The following is a 19,804-nucleotide window of genomic DNA, read 5'->3' as shown; positions in this document are numbered from 1 at the left end:
GTACTGATATCCGCTTGGATCGTCGTAACATGTGTACATGAGAAGTTCTCATTAAGAGTAAGACTATCGTTTTGATTGATGATGTTGGTCGTGTGTTTCAGTTTCAATCCAAATGTAAGTTGATATTAAAAACAACAATTTTCTCATTTTAAAGCAAATGGCATTAAGCTAAAATAACTCTGTAAAAATATTGATCTCTAAAGCTAACTTGAACATCATGAGTATTGTTTTAAAATTCTGAAAGATTCACCTTTTGTTTTGTCATTTAGGGATTTTAGTTAACTTTTTAAAGTAATTTTTATCAACTTAAGTTTTTATTACTAATTATTTTATTTTGTAAGATACTAAATATTGTAAGTCACAATGTGCAAGCAGACTCAGTTTTGTCGTATCAAATATACTGTAACAGCATGATAATATTAATAGAATATTTCATTTTATCATTAAAATGACTAATAAAAAAAATATTATAAAGCACTTGAGCTTCGATGCAATTTATTTTATTTACAAAAACCCGTAAAAAGTTTAGCAGAAAAAAAAATTGCATAAAATTTAAAGAGTTGTAAGAATCAATGAACGGTAGAAAAAAATTTTGTTAAATAAATAGACACTATTTTATATGGATGTCGGCAGTAGACTAATTGCTATTAAACTTTGTTAGTCGTATTCTTATTAAATTTAAACTTTTAGCTTAAACTCGATAAGAAATAATTGCTTACACATTAAATATAGAAATAAACTTATGACGTCAAAAACAAAGCTTAAGCCATGTTTGGAAGTTTAAAAATGACATACTTTAACATTAAATTTGTTAGAAATTAACAGATTGGTAAAAGAGAAACTTTTAAACACAAAATAAAACGCATTTTCCAAAAGCTTAAAGACTCTGTTACGAAAAGTGTACTCCAAAAAAGAAATATAACTTTGTTGAGACTTTTTCATTTTCTGTTTTACAAGAACCGCAAATTTTTACCTGAAACAAAATTCAACATAATTATTAAAATCCATCTACTTAGTTTTACGTTAATAACTTTAGAAGATCAAATATATTTTTGTATACTTAACATAATAAAGGTCTCATTTTATTACCATCAAGCATAGTAAAAATAACAAAAAACTAAAATCACTCCATTAGTTTATACTCATTTTTACTTGCAATGTTTTAGGCATACTTTACTGATCTTGTGGTACAGTAAACTAAAAAAATTATATTTAATTTAATAATAAAAATAAAATATTTTTTTTGTAGATCACAAAAGTGTAAAAAATCAACATTAAAATCACCTTGAGTATTTGTAATATCATAAGATAAAAAAAAATTCTAAGTATACATTGCAACACATCATTTGCAAACCAATACAAAGGACTAAAAATGAAAAATAGTTAAATTTTACAAACAAAAATTACTAACTTGTCAATGAGCAATTCTACTGTTCATTCTTCAACTTCCAGTTGTTCCAACTCATCTTGCATTCTTACCATGTTGGCTTCTAACGCTTCTGCTTCAATCAGCTGTTACAGAAACAATTTTTATCATGAGAATTTAAACTGTTTGTTCTATTAGTTTTAAAAGTTTTGCATAGTTTAACCTGTTTTATTTAATTAGTGAAGTACATATTGAAAACAGATAAACAAAACATATTTTATTTTTGAAAACCGAAATAAAAAGTACATACTATCATTTAAAGTTCAAAAAATGTATTACCTGTAAACAAGTTACATGAGATACAAAGTAAGCTATCAAAGTTGTATTATTAAAAAAATACAATCATTTAAGCCTACCATAGCATTATTCTATAAAATCTTTACTGAACACTTTCTATTAGATAAATCGTAATCAATGAGATCTGTAAATTTTAAATAAAAATTTATCACAATTTGGGTTATAACTTTAAATAAACACACATGAAATTACCTGAAATTTAAAAAAGTTCCAAAGCCTTTTTTTGTAGTATAATTTAGTAACGGATAAGGACAAAAACTCACAATTAAAGGGTTGACATTCCATGAGGAAGATTTGGGAAAATTAAGTTTTAAAGTATAATTGATGAAAACACCTGGTGATCGTTGGGCGTGTCGGCCGCGGCGGCCGCCAAATTCGTGATGGACTTGGATTTGTTGACGCACTGAAAGTCGACGTGCCTCGATCTCGACTCCTCCTTCTCCCAGGACACGTGCAGGAAGGATCTCTGCACGAAGTCGTAGATCACCTCTCTCCTGCCCGAAGACCTCAGCTTCAATTGGTCGAGACATAATGGATATCCTGTTAGAAGATATAATTATAATTGTTTATTTTTATTACTTTGTAATGATTAAGGCTCTTTGAAACTAAAATTTAAAGATATACATTAGATACTAAACATTTTTAAGAAAATTCTAAAAAAAAGAAGTTGTTTTTATCGATTATCCAATTTTAGGTAAACTTGAAAATATAAGTAAAACTCTCAAGTAAAAACCAATAATGTTTATTGTGAGAACAATTTAATTTAAATTTTGTTTATAATCTTCTATTAAAGACTTTTAAAGTATTAATTTATTTAATACCATGTTGCATGATAAATAGTTGTAATAAAGCAACTATTTTTTTTTCATTTATTTAATTTAGTGTTCTTATAGCAATGATTAATTTTATTTCAGGGTTGCCAAATATTTTTCAGGTTTTAAAAATTTCCTTTAGGTTTTTAAAAATACACATTTTTGGTCTACTTTTAGTTTAAAGTTAAGTTTAAGGTAAGAAACTGTTTTAAATAATATAAAAACTTCAAGATGTATAAAAACATTGAAAAGGTACTCTAAAGCTACTTTAAATGTGTTTTTTAATAAAAAATGTTGATGATGAAAATTATTTTTATCAATATGAGAGATTTTTTGAGTCAAATCGAAATTTTACTCTTAACGTGTTAAAATTGTTTAAAAATTTCATGTTTTCCAGGTTTTTTGGCAACCCTGTTTATTTGCTAAATCCACGGTTGCAATAGATTTTTTAAAACATTTTCAAGATTTTGAAAGTACATTCTCGTCCATTTTTAGTATATAACTAAATTTAAAATGAAAAACTCACTTAAACAGTAAAAAAAAATTGAAAGATATTTAATGCTAGTTTAAAAGTGTTTTATAATCAATAATACTCTCACCAAAACAAAATATTTTTGTATATGAAAATTTTTTTTGCAACTAATCTAAATTTCACTGTTTAACATGTAAAATTTCTTTAAAATTCCAGGTATTTTCTATTTACGTTTGCCCTAATTGTCGATTTCCTGGTTATTACAGGTTTTATGTTAATCCCGTAAATTATATTGGCGTATATAATTACGAACGTACCTTTAAGAAATACAATACACAATAACTTTTTTTTGTTTGTTTGTTAAAATTCAGCATACCTATAGCTACAATTGATAAATTCAATTCAATAAAACATATACTATTGGCGTATATAATTATAAACGCATATGTAACAAACTCAATACTGTTTCATTAAAACAAGGCATCTTCCCCCAAACAACCTTCGATTCCCAGCTTGATCTTCTTCATTCCCCTCTCCTTCAGCACGCACTTGGCCACCTCCCGGTTCTCGATGTACTTGAAGAAGCGGTGCAGCTGCGTGGACTTGACCGTCTCCGTGTACTCCTCGCCGACCATGGGCGGGTAGGACGGGTCCCACTCCACCGCGTCCTCCTCGGTCAGCACCACGATGTGGCACTCCCGGTCGCCTTTCTGCGGTTGAACGAATGTTGGTTTTAAACTCACGCGGTTTTTACAATGAAGAAAATCTAAGAGTAGATAAAATAAGTGTTTAAATGCAAGTTTCAAGCGTGATTGTTATAGAGCAGTCAGTAAAGTTTCGTACTTCTAGCATAAATTATAATTGATAACTGCTTCCAAAATCATAATTTGATGACATGAAGCAAGAGTAACCTGAGCAACTTTCACCATAACAGGGACGATGAGCTCGTCCAAAAAGCCGGCGAACCTTTCTTGCGCCCCGTCGTTCGATATTTCGTGCATGAGAGAACCTGAAATAATAAAACTTATTTACATTGTGATTGATAAAAAGTTTAAAAGAAAAAAAAAATAAGTAATTTGAAAAATTACAGAATGAAAATTTCAATAAGTATGCGTTTTTATTGCTATAGAGCAAAAATTAAGCTAATAAGTTTCAAAATTGATAAGTTAGTATTGATTTTTAATTTATGCCGAACATTTAATTGTAGAAAAAAAACTAAGTAAATTAATATGGTTTCCTCATAAAAATTCATTTGAGAAGATAAAAAAAAAAACAATTTAAACTGACTGAACAGAATACATGTAGGAAGAAATTAACAAATAAAAATTTCCAAAACTATTTTTGAAATGAATTATTTTTTCAGTAATTAGATAATACTTTATTTAAAAAAAATCAATAAGCTTTAGTTTTTCATTAGACGAAATTTTATAAATGATGGTCTTCATAATTACCAAGATTGAAACTCTTGATAGTTTTTGTAGAGAATGGAATAATAAAATATTCACAAGCACTCCTCAGTTGTCCAATACTAACACAAGGCGGGCACCTCACAACCCCCTCAGTGTAGTATTCCTAAACAATAATTATTACTTTAACTAGACTTTATATTTTATATCAATGCCTATATAATATGTTTTCATGCAGATGGTTAAAATTGAGAAAAAATAAAAAAATTAAGAATAATTTAACAATAAATAATTTTTATACATAAAACAAGTCTTTTTCAACAACACATATATATTTCAACAATTTTCTTCAGTGTGATTACAATTGTAACAAGGTAAAACAAATTTTAAACTTATATAGCCTTTTTAATTATAAGAGAAATTATCAATCAATTAGCAAAAAAACCCTAAACTATAACAAAAAAATTCAATTATTTTTGTTATAGTTTAGGGTTTTTTTGCTAATTGATTGATAATTTCTCTTATAATTAAAAAGGCTATATAAGTTTAAAATTTGTTTTACCTTGTTACAATTGTAATCACACTGAAGAAAATTGTTGAAATATATATGTGTTGTTGAAAAAGACTTGTTTTATGTATAAAAATTAAAATTAGCAGACATATGTTTAAAATAAATAATTTTACATAAAATATTTATTAACTTATGAATAGTAAGTGCTAGGTCGTGTTATGTTAGTATGACTAAGCTTATAATAAAACAAAGCATTTCATATTTGAGCTTTGTATATTTGTTGTATAAATCTCACCAAAATAGCCTTGAAAATAGAAGAACTAATGGGAACGTTGATTTCATATTCTCCCTTTTCGTTTGGCTTAGTTATTCCATGATCACCAACGTAAGCAGGGCTAAACATTCTGAAATTGTAAACAAAATAAACACAAGTGTAGCTATTGAAACATGCTTGACTATAAACTAAACGTAACTTAATAGAGTTGTTTACAAAAACAAACAAAGTCTTTTTAAAGTTCAGAAAGTTTTAAAGACAAAATAATTTGGCTAACACAATTCAAGACTTAGTGACAGCAACTAAAATTAAGAACAAAACGAGATTTACATTTAATTTAAATTTTTTATAGCATGGGAGCTATAGTAAAGTTGCCTTTATGTAAGTAAAATGTAGTTAACAGTATGTAGCTTACTACATTTGTGTTTCATTTACAATTCCTACAAAAAAAACAGAACAAACTTTGCTAGCATGGTGTCAGGTTGCGAGCTAAAAAGATTCTTTTCAACATTAAATCTTGTTTCATCAACTACTAGAGTCATTCGTTTGTCTTGCTTGCTATTTGCTATTTAAACACAGCGTTTTAAAACTCGCAAAAATTAACTATCAAAATTAGGTATTTTTTTATTTTGAAATAATAATTAAATTAGTTTATACATAACTGAATTTCGAACACATTTAGATTTAAAATATTTAAAACACCCAAACTAATTTCTGTGTACATAGTAAAACAATTTTTATAAATCATAATAAATTTTGTTTTATCTTGACGTGACATTATTAAAAGCATCACTTACTTAACTTTTTCAAAGAACCTTTAGGGCTGGATTCCAAACTAGAGCTATTAGATTTAAGAATTGAAGATTTTTTTCTCTTTAGCTTATCCTAAAACAAAAAATTTTACTAAAACTTGTATTTTTTAAAACATGCTTATGAAAAACACAATCATGATTTAGAAAAGTAATTTAATACATTTTGTAATTATAAAAAATAATCTATAAATAAAAATTAAATACTAAAAATTGTAAATAACTAAATAAGTTCATTAATTTTTTAATATCCATTAATAGGTGTATAATAGTTGCTTAAACTAATGATTAAAATTATTTATTTCAAAATACTTATAAGCAAAGGTCCTATAATTAATAAATTCAAATTATAAACAGTCATGTATTATTTAAGTGCATTTTCTAATATTCATTTTGTTATTTATAGTTAGTTGCATTTGTAAAAAAATTCTAAGGTTTCATCAATCACGTAACAGGTTTTTTGGTTTTAAGATGAATAGTACACAGTTTAAAATCTTAAAAAAAAAATTGATAAGGTTTTTTTAATTATAAGCAATCTAATCAAAGAAAACATCTGCAAAAGTTTAACAGAGCTTAAGCCTCGACTTTCATGTGTCATGAGACTCAAATTTATATAAAGGTTTGATCTTACCACTTCGATCATTAAAAATGTACAAGCAAAATAGATAAATAATTACACCTAAGCTTGTTTGGCTTTGATTTCTTTAAGGGCATAGGGGGGGGGGGGGGGGGGGTAAACACCCTTTTTTGGTTTTTGATCTTATTTTATATAGTTTTTACTAAGCTACAAGATGCTTTTTACAGATTTAAAAATTTCAAAATTATTTTTGAGATATAGCCGGTCAAAGTCAGAGGCAACAATAGGATCCTTATGGGAAGCGCAAACTAAAACAGCAAATAACTATAAATCACTAAAAATCTATCTCCTCCTACGTTTTTTGAGATAACTACCTCAAATTTTCAGGAAATGTTCCTTGCAGTATTTAAAAAATTCAGTCGGAAGGAATTTGAAAATAAATATTTAAAAGAAAAATTATAATTAAAAAACAAAAAAAAAACTGTTTTTTTTTGTTTATTTTTTATATAATTTTTTAATTTTTAATTTTTTTTTAATTTCTTCCGAAAGAATTTTCTAAATATATCAAGGAACACTTCCTAAAAGTTTGAGGTAGTTATCTCAAAAAACGTAGGAGAAGATAGATTTTTAGTGAAATAGTCTATTTTTGCTGTTTTAGTTTGCGCCTCCCATAAGGAACCTATTGTTGGCTCCGACTTTGACCGGCTATATCTCAAAAGTTGTTTTGAATTTTTTAAATCTGTAAAAAGCATCTTGTAGCTTAGTAAAAACTATATAAAATATGATCAAAAACCAAAAAAGGGTGTTTACCCCCCCTTATGCCCTTAACACTTTTACTTTTCTATCTATTTCAAATCAGTCAAAACATGTTTTACTGCTTTGTAAAAATACAATATCAAAATTTTTTTTTATAAAGTTTGTTAAGTTTTTTTTTGTACATAAACTACTCATTTTAACAAGGTTGCCACACTTTAATGCTAGTTTGAATTTTTTTAAACTCATACCAATTCAGACTAGTTTGAAATTTTTTAAAACTCAGGCTGGCTAATGCTTGTTTGTTTTTCCCTTGTTAGTTTAGATGTTTATTCTTAATCTCAAGGTTTTTTTTTGACTTACAATCTTTCTTCTAATTTTGTTTTGATTAAGTCCTTTTGTTTTTGTTTGATGTTTCAGGTATATAAGCTTGAATAACAGTAATTGTTTTAGTTTCTGCCACAATTTGTTTAATTTTTTATATTTCTTGTAATCTCATGCCAACACAGGCTAGTTTGATGTAACCATGGTTGCCAATGGTTTTTGAGAAATTTCTTCCAAGTTTTCTGAATTCCTTTCAGGTTTTTGAAAGTACATGTTTTTGGGTCCATTTTTAGTTTAAAGTTAAAAACTGTGTTTAGTAGTATAACAACATTGAAAAGGTATTGTAAAGGTAATTTAAATGTGCTTATCTATATGTTAAATTTTTCGGTTAAAATCAACATTTTACTACTTAACATGTAAAATTGTTTAAAACTCAATGTTTTCCCAGGTTTTCAAGTTATTTTTGTTCAAAATTCTAGGTTTTCCAATTTTTTTTTCACAAAATTTTTCAAACTCTAGGTTTAAAAGAAAAAGTTTTACTACAACTAGAAAAAATATTACAAAAAAGAAAAAATATACATGAAAACAGTTAATGAAAAAAAGACTAAATTGTCTCTAATATTACTCTCCATTGTATTATTATCTTAAAAAAGTAGATTGATATGAAAAGCTGTTTCTAAATTAAGATATACGCTGCATATTAAACATATTTTTCTTAATGGCTATGGGCGTAGTTTTACCAACCCCATGATAGACCCTTATAAACAAGACACTATTAGTATATTGAAAATGTTTATGTACCTAATAGTTTTGAATAACTTCCTCAATATCAATGTTATTTTGTTAACAAACTTACTTAGTCTTTAACATCAATTTACTTTTTTAAGTATGTACTATAGTATGTTTTTCCTTTTTATACTATGTAATTTATGTAATTATATATTACTTTATGATTTACATTATAACTTATGTTTTCTTTGTGATTCAAAAGAACTTTAAAAGATAATAACTCAATCAGTAAACTAAAACTTATGTGTACATCCAACAAGTTTTTAATAAGGTCTTATTTATACTAGTTAAATTGTATTTTAATCTATTAACTAACACTTAAATTAAGTTTCATATTTTTTTAAGTCAATACGTTTAAAAGTTACTATATGGCTTTTACATTTTTTTTGTCTTAAACATTTTTTTGTTACTTCATCAAAAACTTTAATTTTTAGTAAGACTCACACTTATTGGTGAAATAAAAGCAGACGCTGAAGAAGGAAACACAATTACATCTTTTTCATCTGAAGAATTACGCCTTGAAGCAAAAGGTGACATCAAAGGAGACTCAAGCTTGCTTTCTGCTAATCAATTGATCAACATAAATAAGAAGCTTAAGTAAAACATAAGGCAAACCAAGTTTTATTAATCTAGCTTTATAGTAGTTGTTTGTTTTTGTTCTAAACCATATGTTTAATTTTATTGTGCTATAGTACAATATATTAATAAATAATTTAATTCATGTTTTATTACTAGCCTTCTTTTTCTTTAATGTTCCGATTTCTCAAGCAAGAAGCTCTATTTATCTGTCTAGAAGAACTACCTCCATCTAAGTTGCTTGTCTTTTTTATGGTAGGCTGAAGTGGTTGTTGGCTTCCACCAGGCTTCATACTGGACTTCATTTGTACTTTTAATTAAGCTGATAAATAGCTACACGTACAACAGTTGTTTAACTATTTCTATTAGTTGTAATTATTTACTAATGAAATACAAATGATATAATCTTATTATTTTAATTAAGTTTCAACTTAAGTTTAGATATCAACTGTAATAGTTCTAATGTAAAAGTTCTAATAAAACTCACAACTCAAAAAGAACAAAAACTTAGATTTAAACAATTAAAATTAAAAATTTGTTAAATTAGGTTACCTTATATTTTTTAACAAGGTGTTTTTGATAATTTTTTCAATATTTTAAACCCCATGGAAAATTACAAACAATGTTTTGGAATGCTCATAGATCTCTTATTTAAAGTTAGTTGCTAAAAATAGTAAATAAGACAAAAAAGTGAAGTTATGAACCATATAATTAACACTTCTAGATTTTGGTTTTATAAAACAATGGTGCGCAATGTGCACAGTCACTGTTATAAGCTTTTGGATGAACTAAATAGGTTCCTTTTAGTATGCGCAAACTAAAAAGACAAAAAAAAGACTATAGCACTAAAAATCTATCTCCTCCTACATTTCTACAAATAATTATTTCAAACTTTCAGGAAATTTTCCTTGCAATATTTAGAAAATTCTATTGCAACAAAAGTTAAAAGTTGAAAATTAAAATTTTGTGTCAAAAAACAAAAAAAAACAGATTTTTTGGTTTGTTTTTGTTATTAAACTTTTGTTATACTTTCAGCTAATTTAAAGTAAAAAGACATGACATCAAGTTTTACTAGCAAAGAACCCCATTTTTTAAAGTAAAGAGTACAATCCAATATCTCACCTCTGGAACTAAGAACCACAGGATTTATAAAAATGGTTGCAGAGATATAACCTAAAATATTTAAACTCTTAGTCAAGACTTCTGTTCAAGCAGTTGTCCTGGAAAAAATACTCTAATGTAATCAAAATAGGTTTAACAAAGTCAGCTTAAAAACTAAATACTTGATTTTTTTGGTACTTTTATTAGCAATTAAAACAACTATTTAGACTTGAGCTTTTTTTTTAATTTTTGTTGTTAATTTAATTCAATTTTTTTCTATAAACATTTCTTCCATTCATAAAGACAAGATTTATAATAAAATGCTTAAATTAATCCAGGATACAGTCAATTTTTTATTTTAGATTTTCTTCTGCATCAATGAATAGAAATAATCAAAAGACAGTTTTGAAAATCTATAATCTCATTGCACTTTATATAAGCTCAAAACTCTTCAGATTTATAGTCCGTCCTTAGTGGTAAAAGTTTACTGAGAACGGATTGTAAATCTGAAAATGTTTTGAACTTTTTAACTTGCAATAAATTTGTAAATTTTCAAAACTATCTTTTGATATTATCCAGTAGTAAACATAATAAAAGTTTTACATAGAGTTTGAAAAACTATTTTTAAATTTATTAATTTTCAACTATAATTAATAGACAAACAATGCTATTATGAACACTGTCTACTTTCTTCATTAAATTCACATGACCATATAATTATATCTGTAAAACTTGCTGTTTCATTGTATATTAATTTAAAGTGTTTTAGTAGTTTCTTAGTAGGGACTTTCATAAAACTAATAAGTTTGTTTTTAGTTAGTATTGAAGTTAATTTTTAATTTCAAAATATAAACGCACTAACTATAAATCATTGGCGAAATTTTTGAGAGCTAAAGCCTCTGATTTTAAGTTGTGTGAGAAAAACCTTGATAAAAATAAATTTTGATTTTATCACTTCGATCAAAAAACAAAAATTTTTTAAATAAAGTTGCCAGAATCTGAGTTTTGCGTAAACAAAGCAGTTGTAAAATTATATTTTTTTAACCTATATCGTCAGAATTTCAGTCTTGAAGAATTAGACTGAATAAGTAAAAAATAAACTAAATGGAAATTTATTTACAACAGCTCTACTTTGAAAAAAAAAAATTAGAAAAATTGCAGTAAAAATTAAAAGCAGTTCGGCAGTATAAGAACCTGGTTTCGTTTTTATTAGAATTTTGCAGTCGTGACCGAAAAAAGCTGAAGTAATAATCAACAAATTACATTTTACAATAAAGTAGAGTTGCAAGTTGCAACAGTTTTAGTTCTTCTTTAATTAGAGCAGATATTGGCAAACAGCGGCCTGCAGGCCACATGCGGCCCATGAAGGTAAAAAAGCAGCCTGAAAAAATATATTTATTTTAAATGGGTTGCGGCCCATAAAAGGAAAATCTGCGTTTTGCAAACGTGCAATATAGTTTACGAATAAAATTTTTGAAACTTAAACTGGATGTTGTTAGTTTGTAATAAAGATTAAAAACTAAAACTAATGCATCCCGCAAATTTCTTTTTTTATAATTTTGACCTGAAACCACAAAATGCCTGACGACCCCTGCTTTATAATCTATTCTTAAGAAATAAGTCTTTTTTAGTTAGTATAAATAATTCTAAGTTTTGTTATTAAACTAATTTTAGTGTTGTTAGATAAGTTAAAGTTCTAATGTAAGCAGCTTTGTTATTTTTGCTTCTACTTATATGTATTTACTTTAAAAAATAAAAAAGTTCATACAACTAAGTTATAATTTTGTAATATCTGCATATTTTAGTTAACTACAGAGCAAAAGTTTAACCGTACGCCTACTACTCATAGTTCACAAAATGTTAATGTCTTGTAACCAAATAAAAGTCTACTTTCACTGTAGGCGATTCTGTTATGGGGTATAGCCACTTGAGGTCTTGCCGGCGGTCTGCTTCGCTCGCCATTCGTAGTAGAAGCCCAAAACTATGGTTCTGATGCCGGTTTTTGCCGAACAAACTTACCAAGGGCTGGCTGGCTAAAAATTAGCTATCCAAGCTGAACATTGTACATTTATGAACGTGTTTGTTATAACTTAATGTGTAATATTTGGGTAACTTTTTGGTCATTTGCTTATCGAAATCTAGCAACAGTGTTAATTTTTTTTTGTTAAAAAAAATTTCTTACTAAGAAAACGCATGAACTATAGTTTTTTCTAGGCCTTGAACAATATCGATCATTTAGTTAAAAACTGATAAATAACAACAACTAGTAAAAAATAACATGCATGTATAACAACTAGATCTGAAGTTATAACAGAAGCTATTTAAGTTAACTAGTTATTTGTGCAAAATATAAGTTTTACGGTACTAGATTTTATAATTTTGCATTTAAAATATTAGTTATTTATATTCTTATATAATAGCTTCATTTTTAAAAGCTGTAAGTACTAATTTAGTTGTTGAAAATATACTTTTTTTTAATAAAAACATTTTTTGTAATACTTTGGTTTTTGTGGTTTTGTAATACTAACTACGGATGGTAAAGCTAGAAATTTATTTTTAAATGCTGTAATTATGAGCTTGTTTAAAAAAAAATTTTTTAATTGAATGAAAGGTTTACAAAAGTTTACAAAAGTAAACCTGGCAAGGAAGAAATTTTTAATATAAATAACTAGTATTATATTGTTAATAAATAATGGTTACCGCTATTTAAGAGTGTAATTATACACTAGACATCATAAATAGCATTATAGAATAACCTAAGTAATTAGGAACATTAAAAATGTCACACTTTAGTAGCAAATGCATACGTTTTTATTTATAAAATTAATTTAACTGTAAAATAAATAAAGTTAAAGCTTTTGATTGCTGCTGAAATGTTTAGTGAAAAATAATGTTAAAATGTGTAGAAAAAAACAATATATAAAGTAAATGAAAAGGTTTTAAAATATTTTACCAAAAAATTAAAAAGAATAAATTCCGCTGAAAAAACGTAAATAAAGGTTTATATACAAGTAGTAACGATATTTAAATTAAGATTGTATGTTAGATAAAATTTATTTACAATAGGTTTTGCACAGCTGCACAACAATTTGATTATTCGTTATTACTATTCAAAAAAAAATTTTTTTTTAACGATAAGTAAAGTATACGTAGTTAAATTTGTTAATGGAATTAAAGTTTATAAATATCTTTTTCACATTGTTAAATACTAATCGTACCACAACAGTTAAGATCTAAGTTATATATAACTTACATAGTAGAGTTTTTGTATGTTTTTTAAAGTATTTACTATTTTAACTTTCCAGTCCAGCAACTTTAGTTCTTAAACTTTTTTTTTACGTTTACTATGCTATAAAACATTGTTATAAAGTTATATTGTGTTATATGAAAGCATGAAGTTTTTTTTGTATGCAACACAAACTTAATTATCTTCAATTTTTCAGCTGTATATAATGTGTAGTTTGCTTTTGTTTCATTTCTAACTAATTGTAACTAAGCGTATTTAGTTTTTTAACAAAATTTTTAGCAAATGAAATAATTAGAAAATTAAGGTGTTTGAAAACTTTAATAAATGGTTGTAATCGTAAGTAATTTTAACTTTTAAAAAAGTTAAAATCGTTCATCTAAGAAATTTCAAATAAGTGCTGAAACAATAAATTTACTGTTGAGTTAAGGTTTATTATAAGAAGACAAACATATTTTCAATATAAATCTTAACATTTTATAGATCTGTTTTCGAAAATTAAGTTTTAATTTTAACTTTAATAAAACTACTAAATTTAGGACAAATTTTATTAATAGTTTATTAAACGACAAAAAATACGTTCAAAATATTTGGTCTTAGGACCTAATGCACAAAGAACTTTTCGGTTATCGAGTCGTACACCTTTTAACGCCTTGTCCAGAACACTTGATAAAAATCATTCTTTTATTTATCAACTAAGATATAGTATAAAGTTCAATAATTAAGTCCAAAAGTTGATAGTTTTTTTAATACAAGATATCCCAAACTTCTTTTCATAAGGCCCCCTCTAAGGAAGTTGAAACAGCCATGCCCCCCTCAATTAAACTTTCTCAAAAAACTGTTCTTAATTACGTCTAAGACCTTTTTTTTGCTCCCCATCGTCAACTCTAGAAAATGTAATGTGAATTATAAAATATGACCATATGGCTCCCCTTACTAGTCACGCGCCTCTTTGGCCCCTAATCATGATAAAATAAAATTGCTGAAATAGCCCCCAAGGAGGTATATGGCCCTCTTTAGGAATACCTGTTATAAATGAATGAAGTCTATGCTACGCAAAAAAATCATATAATTCGATTTTTTACACTAAATATAATAAATGTTCTTTTATTTTTGCGTCGAAAAAAGGCTGTTATTCTTACTCTCAAATTAAAAACATTTTAACTCTTAAACCTAATTACATTCTCTTAAAGCCGAAAACTTTGATTTGTAAAAAACTATTTTTTTTATACTTTTATTGTGAAAAATAAAGTTATTTTCTTTTGCTTAGCAAACAGATTTTTCTAGCTACTAAATTTTTTTTACAGTTGACTTGATTTGGATAAGCTGTAAATGTAAAAGTACATAAATATGTTGTACTTTACTGTACGTTTAAAAGTACTAGTAAAACAGAATGGAAATTCTTAACAAGTAGTCCAGTTCTTTAATTTTTAGTAAAATAACATGAATATAAAATTGAGTCCAGTTTTATTGACAATGTATAAATTTTGCCTTCCATTGTAAAGCTAACGTGAACAAAGAAATATTTACTACAGTAGAAATTAAAAACGAGGTACTGTAAAACATTAGTAATTAATTTTTTTTAATAATAGGAAACATATTCAATGATATATAAACAAATTACTTACTTAAACAGTTTCAGTTAAAATAATTTAGCGAAAAATCATAAACAAGTTATTTTTTTGAAAAAAAACTAATAGCAGACGTGAATAATTACTTATATTACAACTTTATGAAAAAAACTTCGAGTTGTAAAATCATTCAAAAATAGTTTTTAAAAACATTTTTGATTGGTTAATTTTAATGAAAAGTTTCCTTTTGTAAATTGTGCAATTTTTGTAATTATAAATTTTTTATATAGTTTATCCCTTTTTTTTACAAAAAAACTAAAAAACTACGCCATTTTTGACATTATTATGTTATGACAATAACGATTACTGGTTTGGTAATTGATATTTGATTTTTATCTTCCAAAAATAGTGGTCGGCAGGCATTTGGTAGTTATTACTTTTCATAACAGTCCCATAATATCTAGTGCAAGTTTCGAGTACTCTGTAAATTGTACCTTAAACCTTCTTTGCTCTTAACAATACACCCTAAAATATGTGGTGTAAGCTCAAAATTTCTTTTGCGGCTAAAACTATTTGTTAGCGGGCCACAGTTTTAATTTTCATGGGCTGCATCCCGTTTAGAACAAAAAACATGCTCGTATCCACAGTTTGCAGACTACTGTTCTGGACTAAAAAAAGTAGCTTACTGTATCCTATGCAACAATAAACGTTTAACTATAGCAGCGAATATTTATTATATCGAACTTTATCTTCTCCTTTAAAAAAATAACTTTGAATGGACTTATTTATTTACAGTTATTTATTTCAAAACAATTTAAATCTGTTATTCTTAGAGAATTGTGAAAATGTGCACAGATGATTTTTATGCTCAAAATTTTCTATGTATACCAAAAACTATTTTAGAAAAAAATAGCTAAAAAAACATATATGTAGAAGCTTTTTACAATATCATTCTAATACCATTTAAAAAACAAACTTCTACAAAGAAAGGTAAGTATGTAATTCTAAGTTCAATGAGGAGTAATATAACATTATTTTTTTGATTCTTCTAAGATTATATTTATCTTAACGATTGACTTGTAGGTAAAAAAATAATAGTTTGCTTTGATCGTTTAAAATGCTAAATTGTTCAATTCTATAAATTCTAAGATCAAAACAAACTATTGAAACTAATGCAACCATCAGAAAAATAAATGGTTAGTCACCGGAATGTGTTAGACCTTCGTTGAAAATATAAAAAATTTTTTTTGCACATACTGAATCACAAACTAAAAAACTAGATTTAATGTTAAAATTTATTTAATACAGTTTTGTGTCGGTTGTAACTAATACTGTAATGTGTATGCTCAATTAGTACGTTACATTAGAAAAGATAAATCAACTAATGATTTGCAACCTATTAAGTTGAAAAGATTTTGTTAAAAAACAGTTGTGTAGATTTTAGACTAGAGGTGGGATTTGTACCACCTAAAATTAGAAATTTCTGGCCTGCACACTTCACAGTAGTGCTTATAAAATAAATATTTCATCAAAAATTTCTTTTTTTATTTTTAATAGTACATTTTTTAAAAGCTACGCGGCGTGCGAATGTCTTTTCTTGGTAAATCAGGCCCGCTGATTAAAAAAATTTCCCGCTCTTAGTTTAGAAATTAAAATTGAGTTCTTAACTTAATACATTTTAAGTTTCAATAAGTAAAATAAGTTTGAACTTGAGATTGAAAAACTTAAATTGTACTTAATTCATCTTTGGAAAACTAAAAAAAATATATTTAATTAATTTAAGCTCGTAACAGGTTTGTAGAATCACAAAATTTTTGAGAGTTGTTATTATTGTTGTAGTACGTCATTAAACATTACTTAGAAAAGATTCATGATATTTTTGACTTCAAACGTTTGCATGATAATAGTTTAACTGTGAAGATATAAAACAAATCAGTATGAAAAAAAGTAGGTGTCAAATATGCCTAAAGGGACACTTTTGCAAGAAAACACTTTTACACGGCGTCACTTTTGCACGGGTTAATTTTTTTTTGTTTTAATGTTTTTGTTTATAATTTTTTTACTTACTATCAATATTACCCCTAACATTGGTCAGTTACTTTATTTTCTTGCTATTATATTTATTTTTTTACATTTTTTTTTGCTTTCACTGTTACCCATAACCCTTGGTTGGTTTTTTTAATAGAATGGAGTATTATATTTTTTTCTTATTCTATTTTTTTTTACTATCACTATTACCCTTAACCTTTGGAAAGTAATTTTATTATCATTATTTTTGTCAAAAACTTTTTCTTATATATCTTTATCAATTTTGGCTTTAATGCAAACATGACCCTTCGTGCAAAAGTGTCTTCGTGCGTACTTGACCGTCCCCATAAAAACAATAGAACTAAATTTCAAACTACAGTAACCTCTCGCATCTTTACGCACTCGTGATGTTACGCACTCTCGTTTAGTTACGCATTTTAGAATTCTAAAAAAATTCAAAAAATAGAACTTTGAACTTTTTTAATATTTTACAAAATAGGTTTATTTTTTATTTAAAATATGCTTTTAAATGCTAACTCACCTCTCTATATCTTTAGACTTTGTAAACTTATGTTCCTTGACTTATTGATAAACAACTAGTTACTACATCTTTAACACAATGCGAGACAAGTTTATCCTTATGTTGGCAAAGGTCAAATTAAAAAAAGTTTTGGTAACATAAACAATTTTTATTAAATTTTTTTTTTAATTTTATATGTTTTTTGTTCAAAAGAAGAAAAATAGTTCAGCACCAAATGCATATTTTTGTAAAAGACTATAGAAACAAATTTTAATATAGACACCACACCATTTCTTAATTGTAAACAAATACTTAATTATAAATTAAAAATTTGCTAAGTAGAATAGAATATAAATGTTAAGTATCAAATAAGTCACATATAAATAAAATATTAAACCTTTTTTTTTATATTTGTACAGTTTTATCTTTTCTCTTATTTATTATAAATAAATAAACAAACTGCTAAAAGTGGGAAAGTCCCCAGTCTGCTTTTAACTAGAAGCAATATCAAAAAACAGCCATTATAGTAAGTATAACTGGTACCTTTCGTATCTTTACGATCTCTCATATCTTTTCGCATTTTTTCTTTGGACACAATGTGCGTAAATAAGCGAGAGGTTACTGTTCTTGATTCTTTTTTTTACTTTTTGTTCAAATGAATTTTTATAGAAGTACAAAAATTATTAGTTTCTGAGTTTTAATTGAATATAATCATGAAGTATTTTTTTTTAATTTAGAAGTTTAAAATACAGCTTTTTATTAGTTTATTTTAAGCTTATTTGATAGCTTGCAACGTTTGAATAAAAATTTGTAATATTTAAGACACTAACTTGTTTTAAGCATCTTGTTTATTACAGCCAAAATATCGGATTATAAAAAATATTGCTGCTGTATCATGCCTGTGATTAAAACATACACATATTATTAAAATAAAAGCTTCTTTTTATTTTTTTAATTTCCTGACTATTTGCCACTCTTTGAGAAAACAAATTAGACTGAGTTTATAAAAGAAAAAAAAATCTAACAGTGTGCACAAAAAACTGTAAAAAAAAATATTTTTTTATAGTTAAAAACAACTTTTATATGACATGCAGCTATAAAAAACTATACTTAAAATGTTTTCATTAATAAAAATGTTTAAACTATTATTCTTTGTAGTTCAATATTTAACGTTTGTTATTAGTGTTGTTTATCTACTCTAAAAAGTTAATTTAAAGTGATATATATATTTCTTAGTTCATGTGTTACTAAACAAGATTCATAATACATTATTAAACACAAAATTCAGTTAATTTTTGTTTAGTTTCATTTTTCTTTTAGTTTAAATGATTGGTTTATTACTAACGATTTAAATGATAAAAAAAAACTATGTGTATAGCTCGTAAGAAACTTTATAAGCATGTGGTATACGACTCGATTACCGAAAGGTTCCTTTGTACACCAGGTCCTTAGACCAAACTTTTTGAGCGCTTTTTTAATGTTTAAAAAACAATATATAAATTAGAATATCTACTGCGGACACAATTGTTAAGTTGTTTAAAATCAACTTTTTCACCTTATATTTGATTTTTTAATTACCAACAGCAGGACTAAAAAATTATGTATTCACAGTTCTTAATTATAAAATGGTATGAATTCATTGTTTTTGAAGTATCTGAAAAGAGGAAATATTAACCTAATATTGAAATTTAAAACTATAGAAATAATAAAGATTAAATAGTAGAATATATATGAACTATAAAAAAAATATCTTAAACTTGATTCAATTAAACTCATTTAAATACAGAAAAGTCTAGCTTAAGTAAACATCTCAAAAAGTTCAAACTAGCCTGAGTTTGAAATTGAGAAACCTTTCTATAAAAAGCCTTCAAACACTTTTCATCATATTACGAAATATAAATAGCTCGTGTTAATCAACTAAATACTTAAATAGGAATTTTTCGACATCTATAATCAACATAAGCTTAAAAATTATATTAAATTGTTCTAAAACAATCTGGTAAACTTTTTAGTTTTCCAACTTGAATTTTTTTAATGTCAAACCTTCAAAAAGCTTTAAAAAAAATCTTGATATATAATCAAAAAAATTAACATATCTATATGTCTTCGATTAATTAAAATAAATATTCTACTTTTAGCAGATATTTACAAAAACAAATATATTTATATCATTCAGTATAACTTACTTCTTTAAAACAATTACTCTGTTAAACTTAAATATATGAGAAATTACTATTATCAAAAAAAAAACATTATATACTCGCCACTGTTCAACAGTCATGCAGATTCTTATATAAGCTAAAAAACAAAACTC

The 19,804-nt window shown here is 26.0% G+C and overlaps 1 protein-coding gene across 1 annotated transcript; it reads right to left on the bottom strand.

The window, feature by feature from the left end:
* Window positions 1-498: 498 nt before the first annotated feature.
* On the bottom strand, window positions 499-9,368 carry LOC145835237 (BTB/POZ domain-containing protein 10-like). Its single transcript, XM_082942800.1, has 11 exons — window positions 9,187-9,368; window positions 8,895-9,010; window positions 5,996-6,083; window positions 5,661-5,763; window positions 5,220-5,328; window positions 4,459-4,579; window positions 3,919-4,016; window positions 3,507-3,717; window positions 2,058-2,263; window positions 1,412-1,512; window positions 499-973 (listed from the first exon to the last, which is right to left on the bottom strand). The coding sequence occupies exons 1-10, from the start codon at window positions 9,329-9,331 to the stop codon at window positions 1,435-1,437; spliced, it is 1,275 nt and encodes a 424-aa protein (XP_082798926.1). The 5' UTR covers window positions 9,332-9,368; the 3' UTR covers window positions 499-973; window positions 1,412-1,434.
* Between the last annotated feature and the right edge of the window lie 10,436 nt (window positions 9,369-19,804).

The sequence above is a fragment of the Thalia democratica genome, chromosome 4 (assembly GCF_965202585.1).
Source record: "Thalia democratica chromosome 4, ktThaDemo2.hap1.1, whole genome shotgun sequence".
Classification (NCBI taxonomy): Eukaryota; Metazoa; Chordata; class Thaliacea; order Salpida; family Salpidae; genus Thalia; species Thalia democratica.
The sequence above is the reverse complement of the archived record's forward strand: the minus strand, read 5'-3'. Positions and strand labels throughout refer to the sequence as shown.

What these genes read in the sequence shown, in the direction of transcription:
- LOC145835237 (XM_082942800.1), bottom strand. Translation starts at nt 9,331, where the DNA reads ATGAAGTCCAGTATGAAGCCTGGTGGAAGCCAACAACCACTTCAGCCT. An exon ending in AGGTTCTTTGAAAAAGTTAA is followed by an intron (nt 5,764 to 5,995) that starts GTAAGTGATGCT and finishes GTGTTTAAATAG; the next exon opens with CAAATAGCAAGCAAGACAAA. An exon ending in TTATGGTGAAAGTTGCTCAG is followed by an intron (nt 3,718 to 3,918) that starts GTTACTCTTGCT and finishes GTTCAACCGCAG; the next exon opens with AAAGGCGACCGGGAGTGCCA.